This window comes from Schistocerca serialis, chromosome 1, assembly GCF_023864345.2.
Source record: "Schistocerca serialis cubense isolate TAMUIC-IGC-003099 chromosome 1, iqSchSeri2.2, whole genome shotgun sequence".
In the NCBI taxonomy this organism is placed as follows: Eukaryota; Metazoa; Arthropoda; class Insecta; order Orthoptera; family Acrididae; genus Schistocerca; species Schistocerca serialis.
The window spans coordinates 778,141,845-778,159,345 of NC_064638.1; the positions used below are offsets into that span (position 1 = coordinate 778,141,845).

The following is a 17,501-nucleotide window of genomic DNA, read 5'->3' on the forward strand; positions in this document are numbered from 1 at the left end:
AAATTACCAATTTCACTATCACTTTCATGTGCCAAAGGGCCTTCTACTTTTCTAGTATATTATAGTTACATACATAAAATTCATAACTTATCAATATAGCTCCTCCCACAATGATCCTTTTGCGGTACGATCTAGGTTTTTTTGACTAGACGTGTTTCTTACGCTCCCTAGATGTTTATTATACATTACAGTATAGTTACAACAGGTTGAGCACTTTTATAGTTGTCAGGCAATATTTGACAAGTCCTCAAGGATCATTCTGAAGCTCGTGGAAAAATTTTGTGCATTAAAATCATTATTTTTCTAATGCACTTAAGTTCCCATTGTCCATCAGTGCAGCACTTGAAATTGTTCATTCAAGTTTGGTGCATTACTGATTTCTTCCTTCAGGTAGCTTTTCGAGTCTATTATCCTCAAGATAATACAATGAACACTTTTACAATTTATTTACAAACTTTCTTAAGCCCTTCAATTATGTGGAGGGATTGACATCAGACAAAAATCCACCCATTCAGTCAGTAAAACATTAAATTCTAGCTACCATTCAATAAAATGGAGAACAGGTACTCTAGCAAGTCTAAATATACATTTTTTCCTTTCCTAATGAATTTTAAGCTTTATAAATATAAACTGACTTCTGTTGATCATTACTAATACATGAATATGTTGCAGAATGAAATACCTATATGTTTAAACATTATTAATCCACCTGAGAAAAAAAATCCTAAAGAAAAAACCTCTCATGAAATCTTGTTCTATTTCTTGAAAAGTATTTTACATGCAGCTGGACAAGTGAGTCAGTGCCAGAACTGTTGAAACAGATGAATAAACTAATTATGTATTAAACTACAGTACATTTATTGCTATTTGCTGGTTAAAAAAAATTTCACACACAGCTCACATAATGGCAAAATCGCATGAATGTCCAATTCTTCATTCTTTTTAAAATGACCTTTCAAGCAAACACAACAACATAAACAAAATCTCATTTTGACAATAATTAGAATCGGTTACACTGTACTATAAATAGTAATAATACATTAATTATACAAGTACCCTGAAATTTACAGATCTGGAATCTACAGATTACAAAAGAAGAAGAAGAAGAAGAAATGAGACATACTACAAGCAAACAGCAATAAAGACATTATTTTGGATACTTCATCTAATTTTAAGTCGTGGTAACACATTCAATAATGCATTTATTATGGAAAAACTTCAATAATAATGTCATTTTAAAACAGTACTTTTTGTGAGTGAACAAGCTAATCAAAAGGCTGAAGTGTGCTAGATTTAGAGTTCACTTGGATTGAAAAAACCAGAGCACAGGTAAAAATTTGTGTGCTGACAGATCCTTTAAAACAAATACAGTATATGGATATGATAAAACAGTCACATCCAGAAATATACACTTTTAACCACCCCATCCAACTATTGAAAGGTAGTAGCACATACTATTTACCAATATTTGTGTCTGTATTATCTCTGTTTCTACCTTCCAGTCTGAGACCTCAACATCAGGCTCTTGCACTGACATGCTCCACTTTGCCCCTACTCTCCCAGCTGCATCTTCAGAGAGTATATGAGCCACTGTTTCTGAAAACTTTACTGGACATTAAAAATCATGATATCACTTATCTAGGAAAAAAAGAAAGAGTAAAGTCAGCTTCATATGGCAACAGATTACACCCAATGACAAATAATGGATAAAGAGTTATTATGTAGACTAGGTTCATTGAGAAGGACTGGAAAACACTGTCTGGCAAAGGTGTTCCTCACCTCTCAAAGTGTAAAGACAAAAGAATGCCTGCCAAAACTATACAGTGCTAAATCTGTTTTCCTAAATGACATTTTCAGACTGAACAATGATGCGCTCATTACGGAATGAGTCTCCAGCAGACCAGCAACTGCGACGACACGTAAATATAAGCACAGTTCCATATTCTACATGGGAACTTGAAGACACACCCTCTCCTGAACAAGCTGCTGTTAAACGTAGTCGAGGAATCAGTGTAGGTAGCAGCTGCAACTCAAACATCATATCACCAAGACAATGTGAACACCTTGCTGGTGATTCATTCACTGGCTGCAGCAATAATGGCCCACCACCTTCTCGGCAATACCTGTAATTTTAAAAAAATATAAAATTAGCTATAAAATTGTAATTTCCACAGTAATTAATATTTAACTGTTTCTATATGATTAAAACTGAGAGTGTCATGATGGCTTCGTGTAAGAAACCATCCGAGCTGCCCTCCATGTTTACACAGAGTGTGGGAAGCAACATCCATGACTGGTAGCTCTTGAGCTGAACTGTGTCCCTTGAAATTAAAGTTGTGGATTTTAATTGTGCCACATTAGCTAATAAAAAGAACCTCTGGGCAATGGAAAGAACGGACTTGTTGTCAAATGTAAAGTAGATTTCTTCTGCGAAGGAAAATTATTATTACGAGCACCACAGGTCATCCAGGTCTCACTCTTGTCTGTGGAATTCTATCCCCACAATTGGCTCCTTGGAACTCAAATACTCAATCAGCAGTAATTTTGGACAATCAGCACTCCAGTACAAACAACACTAGGATGTGACTGCACAATACCATAGTATTCACTGGACACAGTTCTGAGTGTTGGTTGAATCTTTAATACTACTACAGTTCCAAGAGTAAAAAAAACATTTAAACATCCATTCTTCTTCACTGTTTATCAAGTTTTATAAGCTCATCAGACAAAATGTTTCATCATCCTTAAAAATATGCACTGGTTCCTTTGGAATGCTGTACAATTGGGTGTACCTGGCAATTATGTAACCCTCCACCTCTTATGCAAGTCATGGTAGTTAATTGGGGGGGGGGGGGGGGGTGCCAGTTGGTTGTATTGGAGGTGTGCACTAAAATGGGTGGACTTGAAGACCTGATACAATGGCTGAATGGAGCTACCCTGTTTAGACAGGTACATAAACACACAGTGAAAGAAGTTGCCCAATTTGGTAGTGTATCAACGCAGACTGTGCAACTTGTCTATATGGAATTGTGTACCATTCACAAGCATGTAACATGTACATAACTGACAGAGACTGGAGACAAATGCCACACCTTGTCAGTGATAATTGGTTTAGAAACTACGATAATTTCTGTTACCAGTGAATGTACATCCATCTAAATCAGTTTCCAAACGAACAATTGTGAAGGAAATTGCATGCAATGGGCATTTGGAGTTAGGTACTTCGCAAAATTCCATTGCTCGCTGCAGCACATAAAGCTGCAAGTTTTCGATGGCCAAACCAACAAATAAGATACACTGTGGGGGCAAATAAAAGTGGCCCAGATGAGTGGAGACGATTGGACATGAATGTATGCATGTAACCACAACCATCACATGTACACCCGCCATGTGATTTCCACACTGGTTCAGAGCACAGTAGCGGTTTTGTCAGCATGAGTGGTGTAGTGCAGAGGGGATGATGGTACTCACAGTGGAGCAACGGGTGTTCAGTGTGGAAAGTTACGTGACAACAGTCATGGAAACAGTGCGGTCAGTTGTTGCTGAGAAGTTTAATGTTGTCAAAGTGCCAGAAAAGAGTGCCACACAATCCTTAGTCTGAAAATGGCGTCAGACAAGATCTGTTTTGAACAAGTCAAAAAACATTCAAAAATGTGCCCACACGTCAGAAAATGTGGCTGTAGTTCAGCAGAAAATACCCTTCAGAGTCCCACAAAATCAACCCAACACATCTCACAAGAGACCGGAGTATCAAGTCGATCATGTGGATGAATACTCTACCTGCACCTACACCTACACATACATCCGTACCGAGTGTCTGTTGTTCACGCATTAAAACTAGCAGAAGCTCCTCAGCACCTCCAGTTTTGTGAGTGGCTGTTCACTGAGATAATGAATGGCTTGGATATGGATTTGTTCTTTATGTCGCAAGAAGCCCAGTTTCACCTGAATGGTTATGTCAGCTCACAGAATCACAGGCTCTGGGCAGTGGAGAATCCGTATAACTTCCACAAAACACCATGACATGATCATAAGGTTGGGTTTGGTGTGCAGTGTCTGCACAGCACATTATTGTTCCCATCTTCTTTCATTGCACACTGACTTCGGCACATTACGTTGCCAACATTTTGAAACCATTTGTGGCAGCATTAACACAGGAGTAAAAGATCTACAGTTACTTTCAACAGGATGGAGCAACTGCCCTTACAGACAGCCAAACCTTGGAGCACATTTACACAATCTTCATGCCTGACAGTCGTTAGCAAAGGTCACGGCCCTAGCTGGCCACCCACGTTACATGATCTGTCAGTGTGCAATTACTTTGTGTGGGGAGTCCTGAAGCCTAAGGTGTATCACAACAACCCTCATAGTCTTCAAGAATTGCAGTAGAACATTTTGGATAAGTTTGAAGCAATTCCAGCCCAGTTTAGATCTGCCTTCAGCAACTTGCTGACCAGAGACAAAAAGTGCCAAGAGATGAATAGTGGTCACTTTCAACATCTGCTATAGTGAGGTTAGTACTGTATTTCCAGTCCTCTGCTACGTTTCTCTGTATCCTGGAACTCTGTTCTCCAAGCCCCATTTACTAGGCCCACCTTGTAGTAATTGACTAGAGGCATGTAATGTGCTCCAATGGATCACAATTTTGGAAGTCTCCAAATGATGCAGCGATCAAGTGTACTAATGGCCCAATGACCTAATACCTACAATGCCAGTCATATTTGATTATAAGATTTATGAAAACACCTATATTCCAAAGTGCAAAATGTTTGGGAGTTGGTAACACAGACCAAGTGCACTATGATTCTTGCTTGTTATTACAGTGAAGACTGTTTGTGATAATGCTGAACAGTATATTACTTACTTCTCTGTGCAATTCACTAAAAGTGTGGCAACATGGGTGACCTTACTAATTTGTTATGGGAGCCAGTTGGTGGAATGTAGCAACTGTATCAAAGACAGTCAGTGTCTTTATGTAGATGGATAGTAACTGCTTCCAATGTGGTCGTGGTGGCAGTAGTCGTACATACAATACAGAACAAAATTATGATTAAAACTTGCTCACAATGAGGCATATCACTGAACACAAGTTACAAACAACTGTAGAGCTAAGACTACATAAAGTGGTATCAAAATTCAATTAGCAGATTGATCAGATCGCATGCCTACCTTTACAGTCTAGCAACAATTTCACTACCAGAACCTTTCCAAGACTGGTGGCAATCTCCAACCTCTGATCACCACAATTAACACGTGAGTACAATGCAAGGAACTGATCTAGAAGAGGGTAACATGATCTAGTAACTTTTTTGTCTTGTTTTCACTAAAAGGATTGCTCTAAAAATAAATAGAATCCACAGAACCTTATTAAGTGGACTGCCTAACCTATCGTTAACAGAGGAATGTGACCACACTTTCATTGTATTCCATTGGAAAAATAATCATCTATGAACAAATTACAACCAATTCTGGGCATGATCCTATTTGAAACAGTATTCTCTTGCCTTCTTCTTTAAATGTTGTTTTCCACAAAAAAAGATGTGAAATGCAATAAACTCAGAGTATTCTTGGCTCGGTTAAAATTTAATTTCTGATTTGTCAGTAGACTTAAAGCAAACAGTTGCATGTAAGCAACAGTGGCAGCCTATTTATGTTGAGTGCTTGGGATTCCTGTATAGTTGGTTTAATGGGGGAAGACAAAAGAATTCATATTTATCAAGCAATATTTAAAGTAATAAATATTATGAAAAGTATAGATTGCTACTCACTGTAAAGATGGCACGTGGAGTTGCAGACACGCATGACAAAAAGACTGTTACATATAAGCTTTCACCCAAGGCCTTCTTCAGAAAAGAGAAATGCACACACATTCACACAAGCAAGGGGTTGTCACATGACAGCTACCTCCAACCACTCTGGCCAGACTGCAACAGAAACACACTGAATGGGAGTGGCGGGGAAGGGATATCACGGTACAGATGGGGGACAGAGGATTTGGCAGTGTGTGGCAGAGCATGCAGGGACTAGAGGCAGTAGGTAAGGACTGCAGAGAGAGTGTTGGTAGGCTATAGAGGAGGGAGAGGAGGGGAGAGGAGAAAATGGGGGAGCAGAAGAGGGTAGAAGACTGGTACTTGTGCTGGCAGAAAGCAGTGCACAATGAGGGTGAGGGGAGGTGCATTGTGAGGAGCTGACAGGAAAGAGGGAGTAGAAACAGTTGGGTGGAGGGTGTGATAGCAGGTTGCCATAAGTTGAGTTGAGGATGATTTCAGACATGGAGAATGTGTTATAACAGTAACACCCATCTGCGCAGTGCGGAAAAGCTGGTGGTGGAGGGGAGGACAAAAATAGTCCAGGTTGTGAAGCACTCATTGAAATCAAGTATGTTAGATACAGCTGCAGGTTGTGCCACAGGGTAATACAATTTGCTCTTGGACACAGTATGATGGAGGCCATTCATCCTAATGGATAGCTGGTTGTTAGTCATACCAATATGAAAGCTAATCAATGAAGGCAGAAGAGCTGGTATATAACATGGCAGCTTCCAAAGGTTGCCCTGCCGCAGATGAGACAGGATAAGCAAGTGACAGGACTGGAATAGGAAGTGGTGGTGGTGGGTGGGTGGGGGTTGAGTTGGTAGGTGAATTGGGCAAGTCTTTCACCTGGGTCTTCCACAGTGATATGATCCCCTTGGCAAGGGGCTGGGATTGCGAGTGGCATGAGGATGGACACGGATGATGTGGAAGTTGGGTGACAGAACACCCTCTTCAGGAGAGGTGGGAAGCTCCAGTTGTTTCTGTTTATGGTGGTATTGGGTGATGAAGGGGCACTCCTTTGCAGCTGGTTCGTGGCAGTAATGGGAGTACTGGGGTGGGGGATATGGCACAGGAAATCTGTCGGACTAGGTCTTGGGAATAGTGTGTCTGTGAAGGCCTTCATGATATCTTCAGTGTACTGGGCAAGTGACTTCTTGTTACTGGGCATGCTGTTCCCAGGTGGCCAAGCTTTATGGGAGGGATTATTTTGGTGTGGAATGGATGACAGCTGTCAGAATGTAGGTACCGTATGTGGTTGGCAGATTATATGTGGGCAGAGGTGTTGTTGAGGCCATCAGAGAAGAGGTGGTCAACACCCAGGAAGGTGCCATGCTGGGTTGCGGAGGACAAAGTGAAGTGAATGTGAGGAACGTGTTGAGGTTGTGAAGGAATGGTGGTAAGGGTGTCCTAGCCCTGGGTCCATATCATGTCGATATCATCAATGAACCTGAACAGAACCAGGGGTTTGGGGTTTTTGGATGCTAAGAAGGTTTTCTCTAGATGGCCCATAAACTGGTTGGCATAGGAGGAAGCCATATTAGTGTCATGACTGTGTCACACATTTGTTTCTATTATCTTCCCTTCAAAGGAGTAGTTATGTGTTAGGAGAAAGATAGCAAAGTGTGCGAGGAATCAGGCAGTGGTTTTGGAGACTGAAGGACGTTGGGAAAGGTAGCATTCAATACGGATAAGACTATGGGCATGAGGGATGGCCGTGTGTAGGGAAGTGGCATCAACAGTGACAAGTAGGTATCGAGGAAGCATAGCAGTGGAGATGGTGCCTGAGTCGGTGAAGGAAGTGGTTGGTATCTATGACGTGGGAGGCTAGATTTCAGGCAATTGGTTGGAGATGTTCGTAAGTGAGAGCAGAAATTCAATCAGTGGGAGCACAATATCCAGATACAACGAGGGGTCCAGAATTGTTGGGTTTGTTGTTTTTAGGGTGCTTGCAGAAGATGGGTGTGCAGGAATGAGGAGCAGAATTGATTCATGGCATAGTTTCTGGCATGGGCTAATGCTTTAAAGCAAGGATTGGACATTATGTTCGACTTCTGTGAAAGGATCACTCTGGAAGAGTTTACAGGTGGAGGTGTCAGATAACTGGCAGAGGCCTTCCACCAGGCAGTCACTGTGATTTATAACGACAGTGGTGGAACCTTTGCAGGTAGGATGATAAGGTCAGGACCTTTTTTGAGATTGCGTATGGCTGTCCTTTCTTCTTCTGAAATGTTGGTGTTCTTAGGAAGGGACTTGGGGAAGGATGGTAAGCCCAGGTTGGAGGTAAGGAACTCCTGGAATGTGACCAGGTCATGTTAGGTGAGAGGTGGGGGTATCATGGTTGGATGGTAGTGTAAGATGGGAGAGGCAGGATTCATTATGATGATGATTATGTGTTTAAAGTCACCAAACTACTGGGTCATTAGTCCCACCATTTCATGAGAGAAACATGTAAAAAGGTAAAAAGCAAAACAAGGGGGACTTGGCTGCTCCAACTATACAAGCAAGTCAAAGAGTTTGATAAAGAGTGTGACAGTAGTAGTAACATGATAGGTAAAAGTACACAGAGATAACTCAGGCAGCATCTTGCGCAAGAGTGTTGCAAGGCACAACAAGGTAGGAGGGTAACCTGTGACTGCATGTGGGGTACCTGTTGCAGGGGAAGGCTCTTCCCCTCACAACCACCCCTAACACTGAAAGTAGAGGAGTATTATAGTTTAGAGCAAAATCTCCCCCCCCCCCCCCCCTTAGGAAATGCAATATTTTCGTAGTGGTTGTGTCATCATATGCAAGGATCTGAGGTAGTTAGGTAGGAAAGCTGAGAGCATGCTGCAGACCAACAAGCAGGATGCACTCAACAAGAACACATGCTACAGTCAGTAGACTCCGCAGCTGCAGGATGATGATCCTCCCAATGCAGAAGGAGCTCATTGGTGTGTCTCCAAGAGGCCTGGAAAAATGTATGCCAAACTGTAATGGACCTTTTAATTGCCCTCAACTTGTCTTGGTTCGTAGCAGCCTGTCATTCCAATTCCCAGACCCTCACAGTATTGCATCAAAGTTGTAATCATAAGTCAGTGCCCAGTATTGTGAAGTCTGCAGTTGTGTCTTTAGCTAGAAGGTTGACAAGTTCAATTCCTGGAATGCCTACATGGCTCAGTGTCTAGACGACAGTCACTGTCTTTCCAGAGGTGCAGAGGTCAATAGGTCTTGGAAGTTGGTGACCAAATGATTTTTTGGCATAGCACAGGGATATGACTTTTAAGCAACTTGTGGAATCGCTACAAATCAGAAAGTTTGTTGTGGTCAGGGACTTAACGTACCACAAAGCCTGAGATATGGCAACCAACTCTGCAGTATATACACCGCAGGCACTCAGCAGAGTGTGTTTCTCATGTCCCCTTGCACGTGCAAAAGCATAACCAACCCTGGTGCTGACTTTCAATCTGTCCATGTAAATGCATACGTAATTAGAATAACTGTGGAGGATCAAACAAAACAGGTGTTGGAGAAGGGTGGGATCAGCATCCTTCTAGGGGCCACAAAAGAGGTCCATCCATATCACAGGATAGGGTACAGACCACAAGGGTGTCGAGAGGAAGCTCTAGAAACACAGACTATAGGAGGCTGTTTGATGTCCCTCAGTAGAGTATTGAGTCTAGTTCCAGCTGGTCTACCCAGTTCCGGCCAATGTGCAAACAGTCTGAGCTGTTGGTTGTGGAACAGAGTTGATAGACATGGTTGAGTAGGCATCTGACAGATTGTGAAGCTCATCAGTTAAAAAATGGCAAAAGAGAGAAAACATGACTGCTCCTTGACAACACACCAACTCATCCATCTCTTGAGATCTTAATCGAAAAGGACACATTCATGAAAGTGATATTCAAAAATGGTTCAAATGGCTCTGAGCACTATGGGACTCAACATCTGTGGTCATAAGTCCCCTAGAACTTAGAACTACTTAAACCTAACTAACCTAAGGACATCACACACATCCATGCCCGAGGCAGGATTCGAACCTGCGACCGTAGCGGTCACGCGGTTCCAGACTGAAGCGCCTTTAACCGCACGGCCACACCGGCCGGCGAAAGTGATATTCCTCTCATCTAGCACAACCTCATTATTACAGCTCTTGGATCAAGATGTTATAGAGACTTTCAAACAGTTTTACAGAAAAGAACTCTTATGTAAGTTATTGTCAGAAAGAGAAGTGGAAGCAGAATGAAGTCTGTCAAGAAATAAAAATACTGATTTGGAAAATGTGTCCTACATGATCAGACCAGCATGGGATAGTGTAAAGAACAGAATTTGAAAAAAGGCTGGAATAAAATTTTGGGTATGGCGGGAAGTTCTCAAATTCTAATTTAAAATAATGAACAGAATGGTGTGTCCAAAATGTTCAATATGCAAAAAGACCTCAATTGCCATGACACTCAAGACAGATGAGTGCTGATGATGCAGATACAGGGCACTAAATCTTGCAGGATATTGAAATTGTAAACCTTGTCACTGATAAAGCTGAAGCAGCCAGCATCTCGTCAACTAGTGGTCCAGAAAATGAAGGTGACAATATTCTGGCTGCTTCTGAAGCATTTACTTGTTCACATAATGTCTTCCGATGGTTTGAAGCTCAAGATAAAAGTGACCACTATCAGATATCTGCCCAAAAAAAGTGCATGACTTACCTGCTTGAAAGCTGGTAGGCTTGCTTGGACTAACCATACTTAGAATTTTTTTTTTTAAATTATTCCTATACATACACACTGTACATGTAAAATGCATATGTATTACATATTTCTTGTATACTAGGCAGTACTACACACATTCTTACTGTACTTGACTTTGTAATAATAAGAGAGATTAACATTGTTATAAATATACTTAATTTTTAATGGGTAAATTAGTAAATAAAAGTATACAGTTCGATTATCCAAATAAACCTGTTTTCTGAACACCATGTCCCCCAATTAGTTTGGATAATCAACACTCTACTGTAGAATTGACCACACCTTGTCTTAAAACACTCACTGAAGATAGTATAGTGTCCACAGTGGCCCCTCTGCACCCATCAGGCTGAAGTGCCAAACTTGACCTTTTCTCTCGCAAAACCAGTGGTGTTTACGTTCCCACTACCTCACCCCCCCCCCCCCCCACTTCCAGTTTCACAATGCCTCCATCAAAACTTCTGTAACTTCTCCACATGTGAACCCACTGTGTACATGCTTTATAAAAAAAGTTTGATGGCATGTAAGAACTGATAAATATGGATTGCAACAGGCTAGTGACTGTTGATAAAATGCTTACTTATCTGTAGTCTTAAAAATGACTAATTTCAAAGAGACATTTTATATTTCTTGCCATTTAGCAAATAAAACTTACCTTATAATCTGACCCGGATTACGCTGTATGCGAAGCAGGAACTGATGGAACATTTTATCGCCATGGGCTGGAATACTTTTTTCATATTTTTCTTGTGTTAACTGGTCACCTTGACCCATGGAAACCATTTTTTCTTGCTCTGGACTAAATGAACCTTCCTCACTATTTTGCTGATACTCTTGCAACAATTCTCGGACATGTTCTGAAAGAGGAGTAATTGATGGCGAACCACCCAAATTCTCCTCATCAACACTTATGAAGTAGGGAGCAAATTCAAGTGAACAGGATGATGGCATTCGTTGTCCACTTGCTTCACTTGAGTTTCTGAGAACTGCTGGCAAAGGTGCTGTTTCTTGAAGCAATGCTATAAGGTCATGTTGAGGGGCTGTTGGTGTATCGATGCTGACCACTTCACCTTCATCTCCTTCTATCTCTGCTGTAGCTGCTGGAGAAATGAGACATCCAACAGCTCCTCCTTCCTGAATTCCTGCTCCGCCCTTCATTTCTCCACAATTGGCATTCCTTTCATCGAGGTTCAGATTCCCAAGCTGCATTCTCAGGTCACACTGATTATCTTCCATTTCATTATCATCATCTGACACATGTTCACAGCTCTCCACATTTTTTATGCAAGCTATTACATTACCATTTTCTTCATTGTTGTTAACGTTGTTGTCATCATCCCAATCATCAGCCTCTTGGCACCAGTCAGTAGTAGTTCCAGTATTGACAGTGACTGCTGGTGAGGCAACACCAGGATCAGAAGCAGTATCAACTGTTTGGCTACGCACACAGATCCAGCTGCATACATAAGAAATAGAAGTTACGGGGCAATACATTGTGGGAATGAGACTTATTCTACAATATATGTCATTCTCTTCAAACAAAAAAATGAAAGAGCTCTCTTTAGAGAACATAAAACTGTCCAGCCAGTTTGTGCTATGTTATGTGTGGTAAGAATACACTATGACACCCAATAACAATTATACAGTAAAAATTATTACAGACTAAGTATTCAAGCAATCTCCATGAAGAGAATATGATAGAATATTTTCTTCCAATCATCTAGTCAACTAATGAACTTCTCACCATGTGTCTTCTTCCTTGGCTATGTTATGCTTTACATTGGAAAGTTCTGAAATATTACACTTTGTAACTCAAATGTTTGTTAAGCCCTCTCGCTCCCTTTCGCCTTCACTACTACTTGCTAACTACTATCTAAGAGGACATTCAAAAGGGAATCTAAGGCCTATATTGTTATGCACACATCTAATCCACAACTCTTAATTTGCAGTAGAACTATGTACACCAAATTTTATGAAAATTGCAACACAGGCAAGAATGATCAAAATAAACTCAAACTTGATGGATGTGTAGAACTGAAAATTACAGAGAGATGAAGTGCACATACACCAAAAAGCACCCTTTTCGAGTGACTGGAAATTTCAAGGTCACATTTGAATGATTGTCAAATGAAGAGGAACTGTGAAACTAAATTGTCATTGCCCCTGCATCATTAATGACTAGTTCAAAAGATGAACAACAGACCCTACAAATTTTGGGTCAACCAAAAGTTGTGCCTTTGGCCCAATTTAACTTTGTTGTGTTGCGTCATTGTGCTGTGGCATCTTTGTAATGGATATTTGTTTGCAGAGCACATGTTGGAGTAAGCAGTGGTACACTGTAGTGTAGGATGATTGTGTTTATAATCTGTTTGTGAGTGACGTTAGTGTGACATTGGATTTATTGGCGTTTTCAAAGGTGGTAGTCGTTCACTTGTCCATAAGTTATTTTAATCTTGTTAGTTACTGGCAATGAATTAGTTTTCGGTTTTTGAGCTGTTAGTTTGGCATTTGAAATTTGCTCATCTGCGGAATTTAATTGTGTGTGTTCTTCATGGATCTAATGACTAAATTCAAGTCATTTAGTAGTGGCGGCTATGGACAAGAATATGGCTGCAACTATAAAATTTCCATGTTATCTGGCTTCACCGGACAGCAAGAGTTTTCATCAGTGCAGCCAACTGACAAAGTTCAAGAAAGTTGCTGCTTCTTGAACCTGGGACCACTACTTGTGGTAGCATCATCATGGTAACGTTTAGAGGTCTATTGGGGATTGGGTTTCTGGTTCAAGAAATCTAGTCTGGCCGTAAGAGATACTGTTCTGCTAACTTATTACTGGTGTTTTCATTTGTCTGTCTGGTTTTGTTCACATGAGATGAGCTTCAGGGGTAGGCACAACTGAGATTGGTTTCCTTTTTTCATGAGATTGGTTCAAATGGCTCCGAGCACTATGGGACTCAACAGCTGTGGTCATAAGTCCCCTAGAACTTAGAACTACTTAAACCTAACGAACCTAAGGACATCACACACATCCATGCCCGAGGCAGGATTCGAACCTGCGACCGTAGCAGTTTCATGAGATTCCTTCACAGTTTATAGAGTATAGGGTGATCTTTATGAGGGGTCTGGAGGAGGGGGGTGGGGTCACTGCAGAAACTGATGAGTCACACTTTGGAAAGACTAAGTATGGGAGGGGTGATCGACCTGTGGGGAAAACGTGTGTGTGTGTGTGTGTGTGTGTGTGTGTGGGGAGGGGGGGGGGGGGGTGAAGGTATCCTGATGTGGTTTTAGGGTGGTGGGGAAGTGTACAAAATGGGTTTAGGTTGGTTCAATAAAAGAACATACAGAACAGCATTTCACTATTGTTTCAGATACTTTTTCTTCACACACGGATCTGGGTACTATGAGCTTTTGACATTTAACAGTGAACCATAGCATAGAGGTTAAAGATTATGCAACGGGAGCCTGTGCCAGTACCATAGTGGGTTATTGGGGACTGTGAAGTCTGTTACAGAGATGGAGAAGAGGTGCTATTCTATTCCAGTTTCATCTTGATGAGTATTGCTGAGGAAAGAAAGTGCTGGAAAACGGTATTTCAACGTCTCTTGAAGCTTGTGGGGAAAATGTACATTTCGAAGGTAGGCAGTTAAACATGTGAGAGGGAAGGTATTGTTTAATGTGGATTGGGGCATTGTGGAATGGAGTGTGCCCCCCCCCCCCCTTTTTTCTTTTTAGGGCAAGGGGGACAAAATTACACTTGTGTTAATGCATTTTGTTTGAATTTAATATTTTTGTATGTATGTTTTTATGTGGGTACTGGTTGGGAATGGGTATCAGTTGGCTGGTGGGAGGAGGAGGGGAGAGGGGGGGGGCAGTTATGGTTAGGGAGGTGTGGGTCTTAAATAATGGTTATTTTGTGTGTGTGTGTGTGTGTGTGTGTGTGTGTTAATCTGTTAGCTGACTGAGTGACAAGTATGTTCTTATGGTTTTTTGGTCTTTATATGTAAGAAATGTAGTGTGTTTATTTATGTATATAATTTTCTTTGAGATATGAGTATTGAAATTTTTGTTGAAGTAGTTTTTTTTTCCATTTTCAGTTGGTAGTTGAACTTCACACTTATTAGTTTATATTGGAGGATGTCATGGGATGTGGCCTCATTAGGTTTAGAGATTAGTTACTTGTGATAGTTATGGTTTGGTGGCATCCTCACCTCAAATTAGTGTTCAATGTGTTGAAGGTATGTGGGAGTTGCTGGTATTGTGGGCTTCATTTGAGCTATATAGCTCAAATGAAATTGTCAATACAGTTTTGGATTTATGTGTGGGTTTGTGATATCACAGTTCAAAATCCATGTGCGGTACTGCGATTTTCATTAATACTGAAAATTTTGATTGTCACACCATGCAACTCTGGTTCATATAGAGCTTCCTGCCATCTTCTCGTGGAACCAGTATATACAGATGAGGCTCCTGGACTGTACAATGTGCCCAGTATACAGCATAACTGCAGCCTTGTCCACAAGTTTGTAAAGGCCATACAGCTACATCATTAATGTTAGCTTAACAATGGAATATAACACTGGTGTGGACTTGTCTGTATCAATAGTATGTTGCAGGTGAGATTAGTAACAGACATACAAGTGCATCAGATTCTGTTGACACTAAACCACAAACCTCTCAGACTGCAATGGGCACAAGGCATGATAACTGGCAAGCTGAGTGATGAACTTTTAGTGTTTCTTGAAGTCCCAAATGAATCTGTCTTAGAATCGTGATCACATTGTGTTAATTGCCATCATGCTGACTAAAATCTGTACATTACATTTTCAAGTGACAGAAGAAGAAACATCTAGTGTGGTAGTTTCAGATGTCACCAGCTACAGAATGTACTTACAACTTATTTATAATGAGGGTAAACTGAATAGCAATACCAGGGAGAGTTAAGAGCAAGAGAGATTGCCTCATTTTTGGACGACTCCACATGCCACATTCAAGGTGAGCCGTGACTGGCCACAGGAGTTAAAGTTTTAAGTCTTTCTTCAATCAACCAAATGTCCCTCCACAATGGATATAGTGAACAACAGGTACTGTTGGTTCCCTGGTCTGCACATTTGCCTGACTGAAAAGTACATGAAATATGCTTGGAATTTCGCTCATCAACAACTTGTACACTACTGCTCTCCAGCAATCACTGCTGAAGTGGACTGAAAGTGTCTTGGAATACATTTTAAAAAAATTTCTTTGTTTTCATTTCACAACATTCAGAGGTTTTGATTGGCACAGAAATTTTGAAGTCTGACATCAAGTACCATATGATTTTTTATCCCAAACACTTGTGTATTGTTGAGCGCCAAATTTTAGTACAGAGGGCATTTCAGTCAAGTGTATCTATCCTTCACGGTGTTGCAATATTCACAAATATTTGCAGAAATCATATCCACTCAAACGATATTACTCCCATATACAAAATCAGAAAATGCAACATTGACTATGTCAACAGAGTGAGTCTGTCAACAGAGAAGTCCCTTTCACACTACCACAATACAAAAAATCACAACCTCAATGTAATCTTCAGCAAAAATACAATATTTTCTGCTTTTTGAAGTAATGTATTCTATACACACTCATCAGAAGCGTACTTTAAAACGATAAAAAGAAAAATGACTCTTTATATAGGCGACATACGTAAAAACAAAACTTGACACGCAAATGCTGAGAATGCAAATTACGATGTAAGTTCGGCTTCTTTCTCGCCCATGTTCACCAGTCATTGGAAATCTACCAGCCACCAGAAATCCTGGAAGTCAATATGTCTATTATGACCTAATGTAGATCTGTAACAAATATCTCACCTTTCGCTTTGATTCCAGCAGTTTGGATTTATGCAACCAAAAATATATAAAGTTCTGTGGTACGGAGAATTTTCGAGGGGAGCATAAATCTGTACGATCAGTGGAAGTACGAGACCGCACAACTGACACGACGGAGTCGGAATTCCATCGCATGGCCAATCCTTAAAGTAAAACAAATTATAATTTCACTCAAGATTCACAGACACAAGAGACACTGCAATTAAAGTAACTGATTCTTTGACAGTTAATTCCACTGGAGATTCTTTGACAGTTATGAGAAAAAACAAAACTGCGCAATGATATACAACATAAATAATATTCAAAAAACACATTTGACAAGTACTGCGTATCACTGCAGTACTTAAATATCTCATTACCACCAGCCAACAACGTATGTATTCATTAAAAATAATTTCAGAACTTATTAAGATGGTACGCACCGGTTTACCACCGATTTTATTTGTTGTAAAATTAACAAAAGACTTGTGTTTTTCTGTGATTATCTCATCTTCGAAACCCAATAAAACCCTACCACCTTTCCTGGCCATTTTCCTGCAACATAAAATATTCAGTACAAAACAAACACAAATTCCGTCTGCAAGGTCAAAGACTAATCACTACAGATATGTCAGTCGTTACAAAATGCTACACTCTTTGTCAATATTTTACACTAACAATCTGAAGGCCTAACCACCCGCAAGAATCGGTCTGCGCAAATATCTGCACACAGGCCTGCGCAAGCAACAAATCGCTGCAAATGTAGTATATTTACATGACACAAGTTCCAATCAACTGCTCGCCCGACATCTGTCGGTATAAAAATGCTATTGTGGGAACAAGAGACCGTCCAGTGAACTGCATTGTTTGTTGCCCTTAAACGAGTAGCTGATTTCGATAGTTTGATTTTAATTCTTTGTTTTTCGTTTTTTGTTTATAGCTGTACTTCCGACGTTACTCATAATAGTCAAATGGCTTGAAGTATATCTGGGTTTGATTTCTGACCTATATAATTGGTGACCCCGAAAACAAGATCGACATTTTTTCCGGATTACATACATTAAACATGGAAGGCGCAAATAATTTTTTACAAATCATTGGTGACGAGGTCCTGTAACTGC

General features: G+C 40.6%; 1 protein-coding gene across 1 annotated transcript; it reads right to left on the reverse strand.

Annotated features, from left to right (window-relative positions):
* Positions 1–1,254: 1,254 nt before the first annotated feature.
* Positions 1,255–16,947, reverse strand: LOC126483122 (programmed cell death protein 2-like). The gene is made up of 4 exons (XM_050106592.1): positions 16,824–16,947; positions 16,384–16,544; positions 11,190–11,990; positions 1,255–2,123 (listed from the first exon to the last, which is right to left on the reverse strand). Exons 1-4 carry the CDS (start codon positions 16,929–16,931, stop codon positions 1,841–1,843), a joined length of 1,353 nt encoding a protein of 450 aa, XP_049962549.1. The 5' UTR covers positions 16,932–16,947; the 3' UTR covers positions 1,255–1,840.
* Positions 16,948–17,501: the final 554 nt, after the last annotated feature.

Excerpts from the sequence above, each read along its gene's own strand:
- LOC126483122 (XM_050106592.1), bottom strand. The coding sequence starts at position 16,931 with ATGGCCAGGAAAGGTGGTAGGGTTTTATTGGGTTTCGAAGATGAGATA. Across the intron at positions 16,545-16,823 it reads ATAAAATCGGTGGTAAACCG|GATTGGCCATGCGATGGAAT; the intron begins GTGCGTACCATC and ends TTTTACTTTAAG. Across the intron at positions 2,124-11,189 it reads AATCCGGGTCAGATTATAAG|GTATTGCCGAGAAGGTGGTG; the intron begins GTAAGTTTTATT and ends TTAAAATTACAG.